This window comes from Carex rostrata, chromosome 5 (assembly GCF_964058835.1).
Source record: "Carex rostrata chromosome 5, lpCarRost1.2, whole genome shotgun sequence".
Classification (NCBI taxonomy): Eukaryota; Viridiplantae; Streptophyta; class Magnoliopsida; order Poales; family Cyperaceae; genus Carex; species Carex rostrata.
Window position 1 is genome coordinate 3,685,176 of NC_135922.1, and position 14,091 is coordinate 3,699,266.

Sequence of the window (14,091 nt, forward strand, 5' to 3'; positions counted from 1 at the left end):
GTTGGAATACATTGTTACAATAATTGTGTTGTCAATGTGTGAGTGCTAGAATATTTGTTTTGATATTTTATATATTTTTTCCTTTGTAGTAGTTGAATTTATTTTTGTACCGCATTATTTATAAATTACTATTTCTTAAATTCTTTGTGTTTTATAATTTTTTTTAATTTAAAATTAGCTCTATTATTTTTTTTAATGTTTGTATTATATTATATTAGTGAATTATTTGAGTGTAGTTATTTGTCTAAACATAGATTGTTGACAAATTATTTTTTTATCAATTTATTAATTTTTTTAGTACAAAACAACTTCTAGCAAAAAAACAATAATCCAAGTTTCCGATCAAATTTAAAGGTTTTATTTTAATATTTCAACTTTAAATTTTTATATTATTAATTTTAGAAAATAAAGACATTTGAACCTTCCTATTATAATATAGAGATCCATTTAAAATTCATACAAAGTGACATTAAATGATTTGGATCTAACCTAACTGAAATGAGGTACCTTACGGTATCCGAATTCGCCTAAGAGTAGATATGTATAAGAGCCTAAGAGGTGGTTTAGATTGGTATCAATGCCCCTAACCAGCACCATTGGTACACAAGGGAGCTCAAATAATTATTAGATGGCCTGATACAAATAAGGTTTGCTAACTTTGCCTTTCACACACTTTATAATGACTTGCCATATTTTACCAAAAAAAAATATATAATAATGCATCGCCATTTTTTAGTACCGGAAAATAGAAGGGCTACTTTTATCCAATTATCGATCCTACTTCGATCTAGATCCGATAAATTTAGATAGGATATGGTTTCAAAAAATATAACCGGTCAAATTATGGGTACGGTTACAAAATTAATACTTTAATATCCAATTCAGATCCAAACCGGAACCAATATTGTAATGGATAGGATATGATTTTGATTTAATTATCGATCACAATCAAACCCGACCCGATACCCATGTAAATACCCGATACAATGCTACTACCATTTTATGTGTACCTATCTACCCGGAACCAAAATATTGGACCCAAAATATCTACCATTAGATGCAATATCCGGATCCAGACCTAATCTGATTTGAAACTAACAAGTATATGAATTGACATTCATATCCGAACAATTTTAGAGTACGAATTCAAATATAATATAGTATTTGGACCCTACCCAACCCGATAGCACCTCTACCAAAAAGTTTGAAGTCAAAATATTTGTATTTGTACTATATAATCTTGATTTGTTTAAGCTAATTTGAGCTATCCTTTACACAAATTCAATTTTTTATTAGTTGACATTCATCATTTTGTACATTGTTGTCAACTAATCACAATGGTTGTTTGTCAAAACTAATAGAGAAATATAGACGAGACTTAAAACTTTTAGAGCAATATACATATGAAATAAAATTAACTAGTTTGGATTTCAATAAAATATACAACAAATGAATGAATAAATTGACCTATTTTTTTGAAACTATTCCCCACAGATGAACTATATATGCTTATTCATCTATTCTTATTCATTTTCTTTTCTATTCAAATTGAATGCTCCAATACCTAAGGATGTGTGAGTGTGACCTCACAATATGTACATTCTAACTCACTAAGATTGTGTACTACAACTAATGAAAAACATGAGGAGCCGCATAAAATTCGGTTTCGGCAAAATACGGTCGCAAGTCTTCTTGACACATGAACTCCAAGGAAAAACAAACAATGTGACCCTTGATTGAATCTAATCTCTTCATTGGGTCATTTGAATCAATAATTTCACTATTTTTGGTGCCTAAATCAATTGTGTCGTGACCAATTTTCTCCTTCATTCTCTGTCGGAATGCAGATCTGCATATTTTTTTACCAGAATATTAATGCATAGTCAACGCAAAGAGAAGAAACACATTTGATTTGATAAGTTAACAATACCTTGAATGGATGAGGTCATTTGGTACACAACAGAATATATCCTCATAAATCAAAGTATTCCTCTGAAAAACGTATAAGAAAAAGCAATTAGTATTGACAGATTGTTAACAAAATAAAAAAGCGTGACGTCCTTTTACTATTCCAAAAGCTGTAAGAAAATAAATATATCGTAAGAAACTAAGTTAATATAATGTAGAGTTGTTACCTTAGCAGTGGCCATCCAAATCTCTTTGTAAGTTGCATCCTCTACCAGATCTATTATTTGGCTCGACTGTGACCAAAAAGAGGGCATTTATTCAGTTATAAATAAAGCATTTCACAGAGGTTATGCAAAAATTGTATATAAAACTTACTTGCAGTAAAAAAAACTATACGAAAGGAAAAAAAAAGGTAGAAAATGAATTCTAATTTGGTGGGTATAGTATAGCAAGAAAAAATCTCTATATAAATAGAAAGTTCAAAAAATCAAATAAAAACCTCTCCAGCACGGAGACCGAGGTGTTCTGACAAGAGAGAGAGACGGAGACTAAGTGTGAATTTCCCCGCTTTCCATGGCTTCCCATCCATTTGTGAATCAACAAACTCTTTATCTTCTATAATCACGCCAATCTACACACAAAATTAAAGAAAAAAATGTAAATACATTGAAAAAGAAAAAATGAAACTAATCATGCTACTCTCTTTATATAGTTACCTCAGAATCCCTTGATCCAAGTAAGCTCCGGTCGTTAATATTTGCCGAACCAATGAGCGCTATTCGATCATCCACTAGCATCAATTTGCTGTGAACATATATCTGTACACACAAATCAAACCTCTTTACAAAAACTCAAAAAGAAAGAAAATTATAAGAGTGAGGCTATGGTATTATGCATAGCGCGGATTGGTCTGTACTATGGATCAACATCTTGTTTTCAGAGTCCAAAAAGTTGATCTAAACCGTTCAACATGATCTCCATCTAAAAATGTAGTTGAAGACTAAATTTTGCATTTTTTTTTTTAATTTTTACTATTTTTTTAGATAGGTAGAAAAGCACTATTTTCAATGGTCTAGAATTTTTAGATTTTCTACCTACCTAAAAAAATACTAAACAAAATGTAAATTTTGATCTACAAGTACAATTTCATACGGAAACATTAATCCATAGTATGGACCAAGCAGCGCTATGCATAGTCCCATAGCCTCACTCAAATTATAATTCCTTCATATGCGAACATCTTAAGTAAATTATTGACAGTATTAAATAAAAGCTAGTAAAAAAAAAAATCAGAGTCGAGATTTTACTTGATTGGTCACAAGTGGGCCCCTGTCAGAAAGACGCCCATAGGTTCTAAGGCCGTAGAAGGAAATATATTCGTCAGCTTTATCCCCCATTTTGTGATATAGATTTTGCAAAATTGAACTTGAACCTCTACAAATAGTTCTATATTGCCAGTGCATTATTGCTCTCACTGATGCTGCCCCACCATCGTCAATTCCTCCCTGCATTCCAAAAGATGTTAACATTAAAAAAATTACAAAATGGGAAAAGAAAAAGAGAACTATATTTTACACCCTTGCATTATTTAATTACATAAAAGTGTTATCTGTATCAATATTTACTGCAAAAAAAAGAAATTACCGCTTGACTTTATAGAAATAAAATCGAAAATTTATAAATTTCACATGTAAACGCATCACTCGTGCCGTAGATCGGTTTCAATGATTTGGATCCGTCGTATGAAGCCAATCCAATGAATTTTAAAATTAAGCTCACCAAGGAGTTTGATGAGCTTAAGAACACCCTACTTCTACTCTATTTACTGCCTATTTGGTTTTGTCAACTTTTACGAAACATATTGCCCTTATTGATGCAGGTATTTACACCTGACATTCTTGGCAACACAAAATCCTTTATTTTATAAAATTGACAAAAATCAGGGTGTTATATGTAATTTTCCAATATGAAGTATCAATACCTGAAAGCCAGGTAGAAGGGGTAGAACTATGATGACCCGGAAACGCCTCCTTTCATTATAAGCCCGTATTATACGCCGGTACAAAGCTTCCAATACACGGTTTTTGATGATCTCATCTCCATGGAGTCCAGATATGAAAAATTGGTTCTAGAAAAGGAAAAAGAAAGAAAACAAAATAACACGGTAAAGCAAGGGTAGCAGTATTTAAGAGCGGAGTTACCAAATTGACAGCTGTAGGTGGAGTTTGGGGTTTAGGGTTTAGGGTAGCAGTATTTTAAACTGTTTTGCTCTTGAGATTGAACATATGTGCAAAAGAACAATGAATAATTGGTTACAATTGTAAACAGCGCAAGTATTGTCAATGAATAATTGGGCGTTATTTGATATTTTCTGTAGAACGCCCTGCAAAACATTAATATAACTTCTCTACTAATGACTAAAAGTCTAAAACTTCACATAAAGTTAAAGAAAGAGGAGAAATTTACAAACCTCGATGTATACAAAGTGCTCTGACTTCTCAATCAGTGAAATATAAGCATTGTGAATACTTTCTTCTGTTTGACTTGTACCCGCTGACCAATGCCCCACACTCCTCACAATCTAAGGAAAAAAAAAAAACTCAATAAAAGAAACCAATGTATGAACAAATATTTAAACCAAACATTTTTTATTTTACCAGTTAAAAACTTTCCTATTCTAAGGTATTCTGACTTGTGATTTAACACAATAAAAGAAATCAATATATGAACAAATTATTCAATACATGATATTTATTTGGCATGTACATAATAATTCAATGATTGAAAACAATGGTCATATGAGATATGTATGGGGAAATTGATATTTTTGGACTATAATATTTGATAATATTTTTTGGTTGTGTTATATTCATGTTATGATTCTTCATTCGTCTTGAACCAAACAAAACGGTACTTAAAATTAAGTGAAACTTTCAATGTGAAAGAAATTACCTGACAATGGCATGTGGTCCTGGGGCCCACCTGACCCAACTCAATTTCTGATGCCACCTGGTCCCCCCTCTCCTGTTGCTCCCACCATTCCTCCTCTCCATTTCTAACCTCACTCCCTGACAGTGGGCCCACGTCAAACACCACTCCTTTGTCCAGCTCAGGTGATCCCATCTCGGCCACAAAGGTCTTCATTGCCAAACCCTGAGGTTTCTTTTTCCCAAGGGGTAAAGGGACAGGTGGCGACTTCTTATTGGTCCCAGAAATATTGACAGAGTTGTCGGGTGTAGGTCCCACCGGATCTTGTGGTAAGAGCAACGGGATGTCGGGGCATGAGGCGTTTGAAGAAAAGGAATTTACGGTCTTAAAAACTTTGTGGTTTCCAGGATTGCTGTCATTTTCTTGAGGCATGGTTTCTTCATCAGAGGATTCGGGTTTTGATTGACTGTTGGATCTTCCCAAGTAATGAGGGATGACCATGTGGTACTGTGGCATTAGTAGAGGGATTCCATGTTCGTTCGGTGCTTTGTTTCTCTGACCAATAGAGATAAATAATGTGAATTTTATAGTTTTCTAGTAATTAGGTTTTATTCAGTGTTGTTTAATTTTTGAAGCAGGTGAAGGGATGTGAAGAATTGTTTGGATAATAGGAAACAAGAGATCCTTGAGATCACATTTTTTTTTCAAAAAAAAAAAAAAAGTTAGATAAAAGAAAAAGTGTATGTAAACAACCGTCTTTTATACACTACAAATTGACAACCCCTGCTGATCAAATTTACGGATATGATGCCACTGTACTAACACCAACACCGGTACAAAATCATGCATGAAACTAAAATATGAAAATTACCTTTGCAAAATTCCAGCGCTGAACAAAATGCCTGGCCACATCACGGCAAGGTGGGCCCCACAAGGCACACTGTACATCATGCCATGGCATGCGTGGATACTTTGACCGATCAAGTTCGTCTCGCATTGTATCCTCCCACGAGTTTGGTTCGGACTCCCTAGAATCACCATACATTTAGAAATCTAAATTTCACTTAAAAGACTAATTTTGAAATTATTTGGGGAGGTATATCAAAAATTATACCTAGGGTTATAGTAGTCCTTTCCTGGCCAAATATGAGCCGGCAAATCACCTACTTTGTGCTCAGGGTTATCATAACGGCCGAAGCACAAATCAAGACCACCAATGTAGCACACTTGATTGTCAACTATTACTATTTTCTCATGATGTGACCTTCAATGACATTGAAAAAGTAAATAAAAATAAAGCAGGGTTCAGTATGCAATAGTTTATAAAGAAACCAGTAACTCATCATACCAATAATATACACCGGTTGAGAAATGATCTGGGTATCTTAGTACTTTCACATTTTCATGTATGTTCAACAGCTGTCTCTTGCTGTACAAGCTATTAATTTTCAATGCCCACGCGACCTCTTTGTATAAGAGAACATAAATCTGCAAATGGGCCAACAAAACTAGTTAGCTGACAACTTAAAAGGAATTAATAGTATAAAAATTCAAAAAGAAAATAGCAAAACAAACCTGTACACCTTGCTTTGCTCTTGCCTCAAGAAGAGAATCAAGCCTAGAAGCAGCATTTGAGTCGAAGGGACGACGCATATATAATTCAGGGCACAACCACCAGTCGGTTATAAATATCTACAATTTCAATATTTTAATATAACATATACTGATAAACCCTGGCTCAAGGTTTGAGCATCACATTTGTAATATTATTATTTTTTCTAGAATTGATTTTTATAAACACTGATTCATACTAAACGAATGAGGCTATGGTACTATGCATAGCACAGATTGGTCCGTACTACGGATCAATATTTTCATTTCGAAAGTCCAAGATTTGAACCGTTCAACATGATCTCTGTATGAAAATGTACCTGCAGACTTAATTTTACATTTTTTACAAATTTTTTAGATAGGTAGAAAATCACTACTTTTGAATGGTCTAGAATTTATAGATCAAGGGATTTTCTTCCTATCTAAATAAATATTAAAATTTTCTAAAAAAATGTAAAATTTTATCTAGAAGTACATTTTTATATGGAAATCATGTTGAACGATTCAGATCAATTGTTTGAATTTTGAAAATGGACATATTGATCCATAGTATGGGCTGTTATGCACTATGCATAGTACCATAGCCTCACTCCAAACTAAATTACAGGGAAAAAAAAAAAAACATTGATTGAAGGTTTGAAATACAAACCTCCGATTTGGCTTCTTCAATGGAAGTGGCTATTGCATCAAACGAAGCCTCTCCATCAATGAACCACTGCACATGGGACCCGTCGTCAGTGAGGCCGCGAGGCGGTGCAAAGGAGCCGTACCGGTGCGGGTTACACCATCCCTCCGGCGGTCGTAGAGCTGCTTCATTTATCATGCCAACCCAGTTTTTGACCTTGTCGCTGTTTCTCACTCTCAAATTTATTGTGCGGGTCCCACTAGAAACCTTTTCAAATAAAGAGATGGTGACACTATTAGCAGAGCAGTTCCTTCTTTATATTTTCTCCTGATACAGGTAACGAGCCCCTTGTTCTCAATTTCACTGACAATGCAAGTGGTCTAAACTTTTGAAAAAATTTAAAATTCAAGGACACTTTTGCAGATAATTTTTTAATTTTAGGAGGCACATTTTCAGATATTGCTTCTATTGAGGAACGATTCAGTATGTCATGAAATTGTAAGATACATAATAAAATGCTCTTGAGTTAAATACTCATTAACTGAGTATAAACAATAGGGAATTAGGAAAAGAAAAAATAAATAAAATAAGAGAGCGCCAGTTTCCCTTAGATTTATACCTGAAACCCAAAATGCAAAGGATAACGCTCCTTGATTTCCTTGGCTAATGAAACCCCACTTTGATCATTCCCATTAGAAGTCGGCAATGTGTCAAAAACAATGATATCCAAAAGCTTTGTATCAAATGGATCTTGTAAAAAGGCCAAGAATCCAGGCTTCAGAACAGCCCATACCTACAGCACAAAACAAGGGGCAAAAAAGACCTAAAAATTACTATATAAAAATATATAGAGAGAGAGTGAGGCTATGGTACTTTACAAAGTGCAGATTGGTCCATGCTATGGATCAATATCTCCATTTGCAAAGTCCAAACAATCGATCTGAGCCGTTCAACATGATCTACATATGAAAATGTACTTGGATACCAAATTTTACATTTTTGAGAATTTTATTACTTTTATTTTAAAAAAGGTAGAAAATCACTACATTCAGATAATTCAAAATCTTTAGATCAAATGATTTTCTACTTATCTAAAAAAATATTAAACAAATTCTAAAAAATGTCAAATTTGGTTTCCAAGTACATTTTCATACTGAGATCATGTTGAGCGGTTTGGATCGACTGTTTGTACTTTGGAAACGAGATATATATATAAATAACACTCACACACCCCTTTTGACATGTTAAAAAAAACTAAACATTTCTAGTCTGAGGAATATTAGATGAATATTTTTAATTTGGTTAAAAGCATATATTAATTGTCATAAAAAAAAAAATTAGAAATCTTTTACCTTTTGCCAATTACTCTTGCCGCAACAGCTGAGAGGATTGCACAAGCAAAACCTCGCATCTTTATCCGTGCGAATTTTACGCAAATGTTTCACACTTACATAACCCTCCTTTAATTTAGGTCCGTATTCTGGGGAGAAAGAGAGCCATGATACCTCCAAGAACTGGCAAACCTGTCATTTTAGCAAATAACCCCCTGTAAATTTGTCAATATGCGTAATAATACACATGCTGCTCCTTACATAATTTTTTAGTCCACCTGTTGCTAACTGCTATCCAAAATAGTAAGAAGAAATAAAAAGCAGAAATTGTCATCTTACCAAAAAAAAAATATATATATGTTAATTCTATTCAGTCGAGTACCAGTATTGAGATGTCCAAAATATTAATTTATCATATTTATTTTATATTAACAAGGCTATAAAAGGTTCACCTCACGGGAATTGACAATATCCAAGTTACTAAAAAATTGATCGAGGTAGCCTTGCATAGCAACTTTAGCTCTGTCCGATATCGATTGCTGCCTCCCCAATGCCGGCTTTATCACTGACAGAGCGGCCCTCGATGGCACATTCCTTAAAATATTTAAAAAAATAAATAAATAAATAGTAGATAAACAATGCATTCACTGACAGAGACAGAATTTACTGAACCAACATTTGACAGTACAAAATTTACCGTACCGATTCTTTACCGAGTTTTCACTGTGGTGGAAAGCATCTGCCACGTCATCACCCTCGTCATCATCATGTGTAATCGGTGGGTGATCCACAAGCCCTAGGTTTTGTATCCATTCTTTTACCTTCAAAATGCATTGCATTAATCAGCAAAATAGTTGTACCAAAAAAATCCTTTTAGGGATTTCATATTCAGATTCGCAGAATGCATTCAAAATCAACCCAATTTGGCTCAAAATGGGCTTCAATTTACAGAATTTAGCCTCAAATAAGCTACAGTTGTTGTAAATTGACCTGAATTTGTTTTGAATTTTAACCTCACCTGTGCAATCTGGTACCACACATTTATTTAGGATTTGAACCCACATGACCCCATAAAGGTTATTAAATTACCTGCTCTTGTTTTTCATGAATTTCCTCTATAAAAGCGCGTCTTTTGAGTGCAAAATGTAAGTAGAGAACTTGAGAGGCTTTCTTCTTCAGACGCCACTTGAACTGAATGCACCAAGTAATTAATTCAAAGCAACATTAATTAAAAACTGTACAAGTGTTATTGATTATTGATTCTGGTCCCACTTGTAAGAAGAGTTGTCATAAATTCACTGTACAAGTGTTATCTTACATTCTACGTCAGAACACATTCATCCAAAAAAAAAATAGTAATTCATTCTGGTCCAAATTAATGGAAGCAAAACAAAACAAAACCCAGAAAACTTTTCTTTACCTTTTTAAATAAAGAAAACAAACGCCAATAACTTCATTAGAACTATAAATGAATTTGACTTGAACTAGAACTACCTCTAGTAAGCAAACTTATATGAAAGTTGACCGCTTTGGGATTTCTCATTTCAAACCCACCTCACAAATCTCAAACCTTATCTAAAAAAACGAGAAAAACCAACCAAAAAATTCCCAAAAAGAAACAAAATTACTTCAAGTTTACCTCTTTATAATGGAATTCAATAGTGTAGGATAGAAGCATTGGCGTGATATCGCTAGCATCAGGTCGCGACACAGAGATGATCTCAGCCTTTGGTAACTCGTCGAAAATCCAAATACTGTCAACACCGGTCGAGTTGAGCCCAAACAAGTGCGACGACGAGCAAACCGGAACCGGTTCAGATGGCAACTTCACATACTTGAATTCATCGCCAGCAAAAATCGACGCCATTGTTGGGTTAATTAAAAAACCCAACAATCAAAGTTTGATTGAAAAAGAGAATGAGAATCTGTGGATTTCAAAGTTTGGAGCTTTTTGGCATTTTTGGCATTTTGGGTGATTGTTGAATTTTAAATAATAGCTCATTTTGGTGGGTTGTTCTCGGAATATCCGAATGTGTGCGGATCTCTGAAGAATGAGTTAGGAACCTTTATACGGAAACAAAGAAAGCGAGAGAGAGGTCGTTGGAATTTTCTTTTGGAAATTTGACCCTTGTAATTTTAGAAATTATGCTCTAGGATAGTAAATAATATCACCTTATATTTTTGGGTCTAGATTTTAACAAGCACTTTTGACTTTGTGCAACGAACAGACAGACAAACTACGTTTAATTTGATAGTATATGTGCTGCTTGAAGCCAAAATTACTCTGTTAAAATCTTAACCTCAAAATATATTGTGGGGGAGGTGTTCGTTGAGCGTCAAACTGATCGGAACCGTCCAATTTGTGTCAAGATACATACAAACAACTTTAAGTTCGTGCTAATCAAAGTTCGTGCGAATCTTAATGTGGATCGAACATCTCCGACACCCATCGGACCGCCCCCCACTAGATATCATTTGGGGTAAATATTTTAATAGAGCAGCTTTGGCTTCATGCAATGCACGAACTATAGAATCAAAAGAGCATTGCATATGATTTGTAGGCTGCATGAAGTCAAAACTACTCTGTTAAAAGCTTTACCTATCTTTTGCTATCCATTGTCCAAGAAAAGAAATTTTATTTTTGACTAATAAGTAATTACCTTGCAAGTTGTTTAATGATGAAGTGGTAATGGAGGTTTATTAAAGTCACTGCAATAAATAAATTATTAATTACTGGATTTATCCGTAGAGAGTGAAAGAATTTATGAGTAAATAATTGTAAATTGCTTCAGATGTTCAATTTTCTTTCTTTTTTTACTAAAATGAGTTGAAGTTGTTGTATTTATGATATCTTTTGTAAAACTTAAATTATCTATTTTAGATTTTTTACTTTTACTTGACTATGCAACTTTTAGGAAAGTCAAAATTAACTATGCAATTTTTAGAGAATTAAGAAAAAAAAAATTTGCTTAATTTTAACATAATATTCTTTTCATTCCTTTTTAGCTATCTTAGATTTTCTTTTTCCTTTTACTTGACTACACAATTTTTAGGAAAGTCAAAACTATGCAATTTTTAGAGAAATAAGAAAAAAAAAATAGCTTAATTTTAACATAATATTCTTGTCATACCTTTTTATCTATCTTAGATTTTTTTTTAGTTTTACTTGACTATGCAATTTTTAGGAAAGTCAAAAGTATGCAGTTTTTAGAGAAATAAGAAAAAAAAATTAGTTTAATTTTAACATAATATTCTTGTCATACCTTTTTATGGTTAGTTAAAAAAAAAGAGAATTGAATAAAACTTAATATTTAAATTTTTAGGTGATGTTTAGGTGATGTTTAAATTTTTAAATAAAACTTAATATTTAAATTTTTAGGTGATGTTTTACTTGCTAATTAACACAGTAATGAAAACAATTTAATCTTTTTATTTAATTCTATTTCCTCATTTCCCTACTATAAAATATTTTAAAGTAGTTTTATATATACTTCGTTTATTTTATTTCACTTACTAAACACAAAATTAATAGGTACATTTTATTCCTATCAACCACAAAACAAATAATTCAATAAGATATCCGTAAATACCCAGTATTTATAGGAATTCAGATCCTCTAAAGCAACTCAAAATTTTGAGTTTGGATCCGGACCATTTGATCAGAATCCGCACAAATATTAAAGATGTCCCGTAAATTCTAACTTGAACCGGATTGGTTCAGATTCTAATCGGACAGTCCATATTCAAACCAAATTTTGAAAAGGATCTGGACTAGTGTGTGGAGATAGGGGTGTTCATCGGGTCTGGTTTAATCGGTTTTAAACCGAATTGAGAAAGTTCAATTTAAACGGTTCGGTTTTTCGGTTAAATGGATCAATTTCGTTTTTTTTAAAACCTATTTAATAGTTCGATTTGGTTTAGAAAATTTTTAAATCAGTTAGATCAAACTGATCAAAAATTTTAAACCATGTCCGAACCAAAGATTTAAAAAAATTCAAAAATTACGACATAATGTATATTGTTTGGTTTGGTTTAAAACCGGTTAGATCGAACCTTTTTTTTTTAATCCATCCTTAAAAAGTTCAAACAATTAATAAGAAATATTTATTTTAATGATTAATATTTCTATTTTAGTTTAACCGAACAAACTAAAATTTAATTTAGTTTATGTGGTTCAAATTTAATTCAGTTGATAAGTTTATTTTGACCGGTTGGATTATATTTTTGAGAACCAAATAAAATTTTAATTTGTCTATTTTATTTTAGTTTTAATCGAACCAAACTGATAAACAGGAACACACAAACCAACCCCCATGCATCTCTTCAATGTCCCACCAGGAACAAATCAAAAGAGAGAAGAGTACATAAACATAAGAAAACATTTATTGGAAAACATAAAATGGTAATTAATGAAGCAAGATTGAGCAGACAGGGAGACATGTACATCAGAAATAACCAGTACCAAACTACCAATCAACCAATTATCTGATCTCCTTAGTCAAGAGTCTAATTAGTACATGCATCATAGTGATTTTGAAATTTCAAATTTTAAGTGGGTTTGTCTGCACATAGATGGTATTCAAATTAATTGAATAATATGATCTCCTTTTTTTCTGGTTCATTGGTAGTTGATTGTTTTGTTCATCCTTCAAATATGTGGTGTATGATATGGGATCTGTTGTTTCCCTCAAGGTATAACATTTGTGTAACGGGTCACTTTCCCTTAATCTACCCAATAGAAATTTGATATATTTAATTTAACGCATTAGTGATTGCAAATCTCCAAATTATAAGAGATGTATCTTTCATTAGAGGTATGAGGGGTGTATTAATGGGCATAAATGAAATTTATATGATTGAAAAAAAGAGGTGGTTAATACTTGCAAGCATGAATTTCCTGCCGTTGAGTTTAAGACAAGTAATTTATACATTTCTATTTTTTTTTTTTAAACTCTATACGTAGTTAATATATTTGGTGCCTTTTTCTCACAATTTTATTTGTTTGATTTCAATGAAATCAGTGAGCTTGTCTCCAATTTTATATATAAAAAATAAGATAAAAGATGAGAATGTTAAAAAAATACATTTTACTGTTGGTGTGATTAATATTTAATTTTTTGTAACTATTTTTCAACCGAAATTTTTTTAGTTACCGCCCTAAACTTTAAAATTCTGATTTTATCACCGCTTATTTGGAAATTCAGATCTTGACACGTGCACAAACTGAGTCTGCACACAAAATTTTGTTGTTATGTCCAGAAACAGAACAAAAAGAAAATAAAAAAAAAGGTCCGCGCATGCACAAAAAATAATGTGCAAATCCAGTCTGCACAAGTATCAAGTTTTGAATTTTTTCTAAAGCGATGATAAGTTCATAATTTTAAAAGTTTAGAATGGTAACTAAAAAATTTCGGCTATTTCAACGTTGTACAGCTTATTATTTGCGTACTCAACTAATCATATATAAATTTATAATTGACTATTAAATCATTTTTGCAATATGAGTTAGTGATGGATTTGAAGTTGTCATATTTAATACGCTAACATAAATATAACCTTACTGGGGTTATTATGGTAAATTCAGTAATACCTTGGTTTATAGTTTTTTATTCAAATCTCATAATAGATTTTCAATATCTGAGAATATCCCCTTTTTGGTGCTTAAATCTATTCCTCTGATGCATTTGA

The 14,091-nt window shown here is 32.5% G+C and overlaps 1 protein-coding gene across 1 annotated transcript; it reads right to left on the bottom strand.

Moving 5' to 3' along the window:
- Positions 1 to 1,396: 1,396 nt before the first annotated feature.
- LOC144554269 (phospholipase D zeta 1-like) lies at positions 1,397 to 10,441 on the bottom strand. Its single transcript, XM_078302591.1, has 20 exons — positions 10,043 to 10,441; positions 9,493 to 9,594; positions 9,106 to 9,224; positions 8,856 to 8,997; positions 8,425 to 8,595; positions 7,692 to 7,865; positions 7,097 to 7,339; positions 6,412 to 6,528; positions 6,185 to 6,324; positions 5,951 to 6,100; positions 5,708 to 5,864; positions 4,861 to 5,391; positions 4,379 to 4,489; positions 3,890 to 4,036; positions 3,216 to 3,413; positions 2,625 to 2,726; positions 2,408 to 2,539; positions 2,136 to 2,201; positions 1,931 to 1,992; positions 1,397 to 1,849 (listed from the first exon to the last, which is right to left on the bottom strand). The coding sequence occupies exons 1-20, from the start codon at positions 10,268 to 10,270 to the stop codon at positions 1,630 to 1,632; spliced, it is 3,312 nt and encodes a 1,103-aa protein (XP_078158717.1). The 5' UTR covers positions 10,271 to 10,441; the 3' UTR covers positions 1,397 to 1,629.
- Positions 10,442 to 14,091: the final 3,650 nt, after the last annotated feature.

What these genes read in the sequence shown, in the direction of transcription:
- LOC144554269 (XM_078302591.1), bottom strand. Translation starts at nt 10,270, where the DNA reads ATGGCGTCGATTTTTGCTGGCGATGAATTCAAGTATGTGAAGTTGCCA. An exon ending in GGACCACATGCCATTGTCAG is followed by an intron (nt 4,490 to 4,860) that starts GTAATTTCTTTC and finishes TTTTTTCCTTAG; the next exon opens with ATTGTGAGGAGTGTGGGGCA. An exon ending in TTGGATCAAGGGATTCTGAG is followed by an intron (nt 2,540 to 2,624) that starts GTAACTATATAA and finishes TTTTGTGTGTAG; the next exon opens with ATTGGCGTGATTATAGAAGA.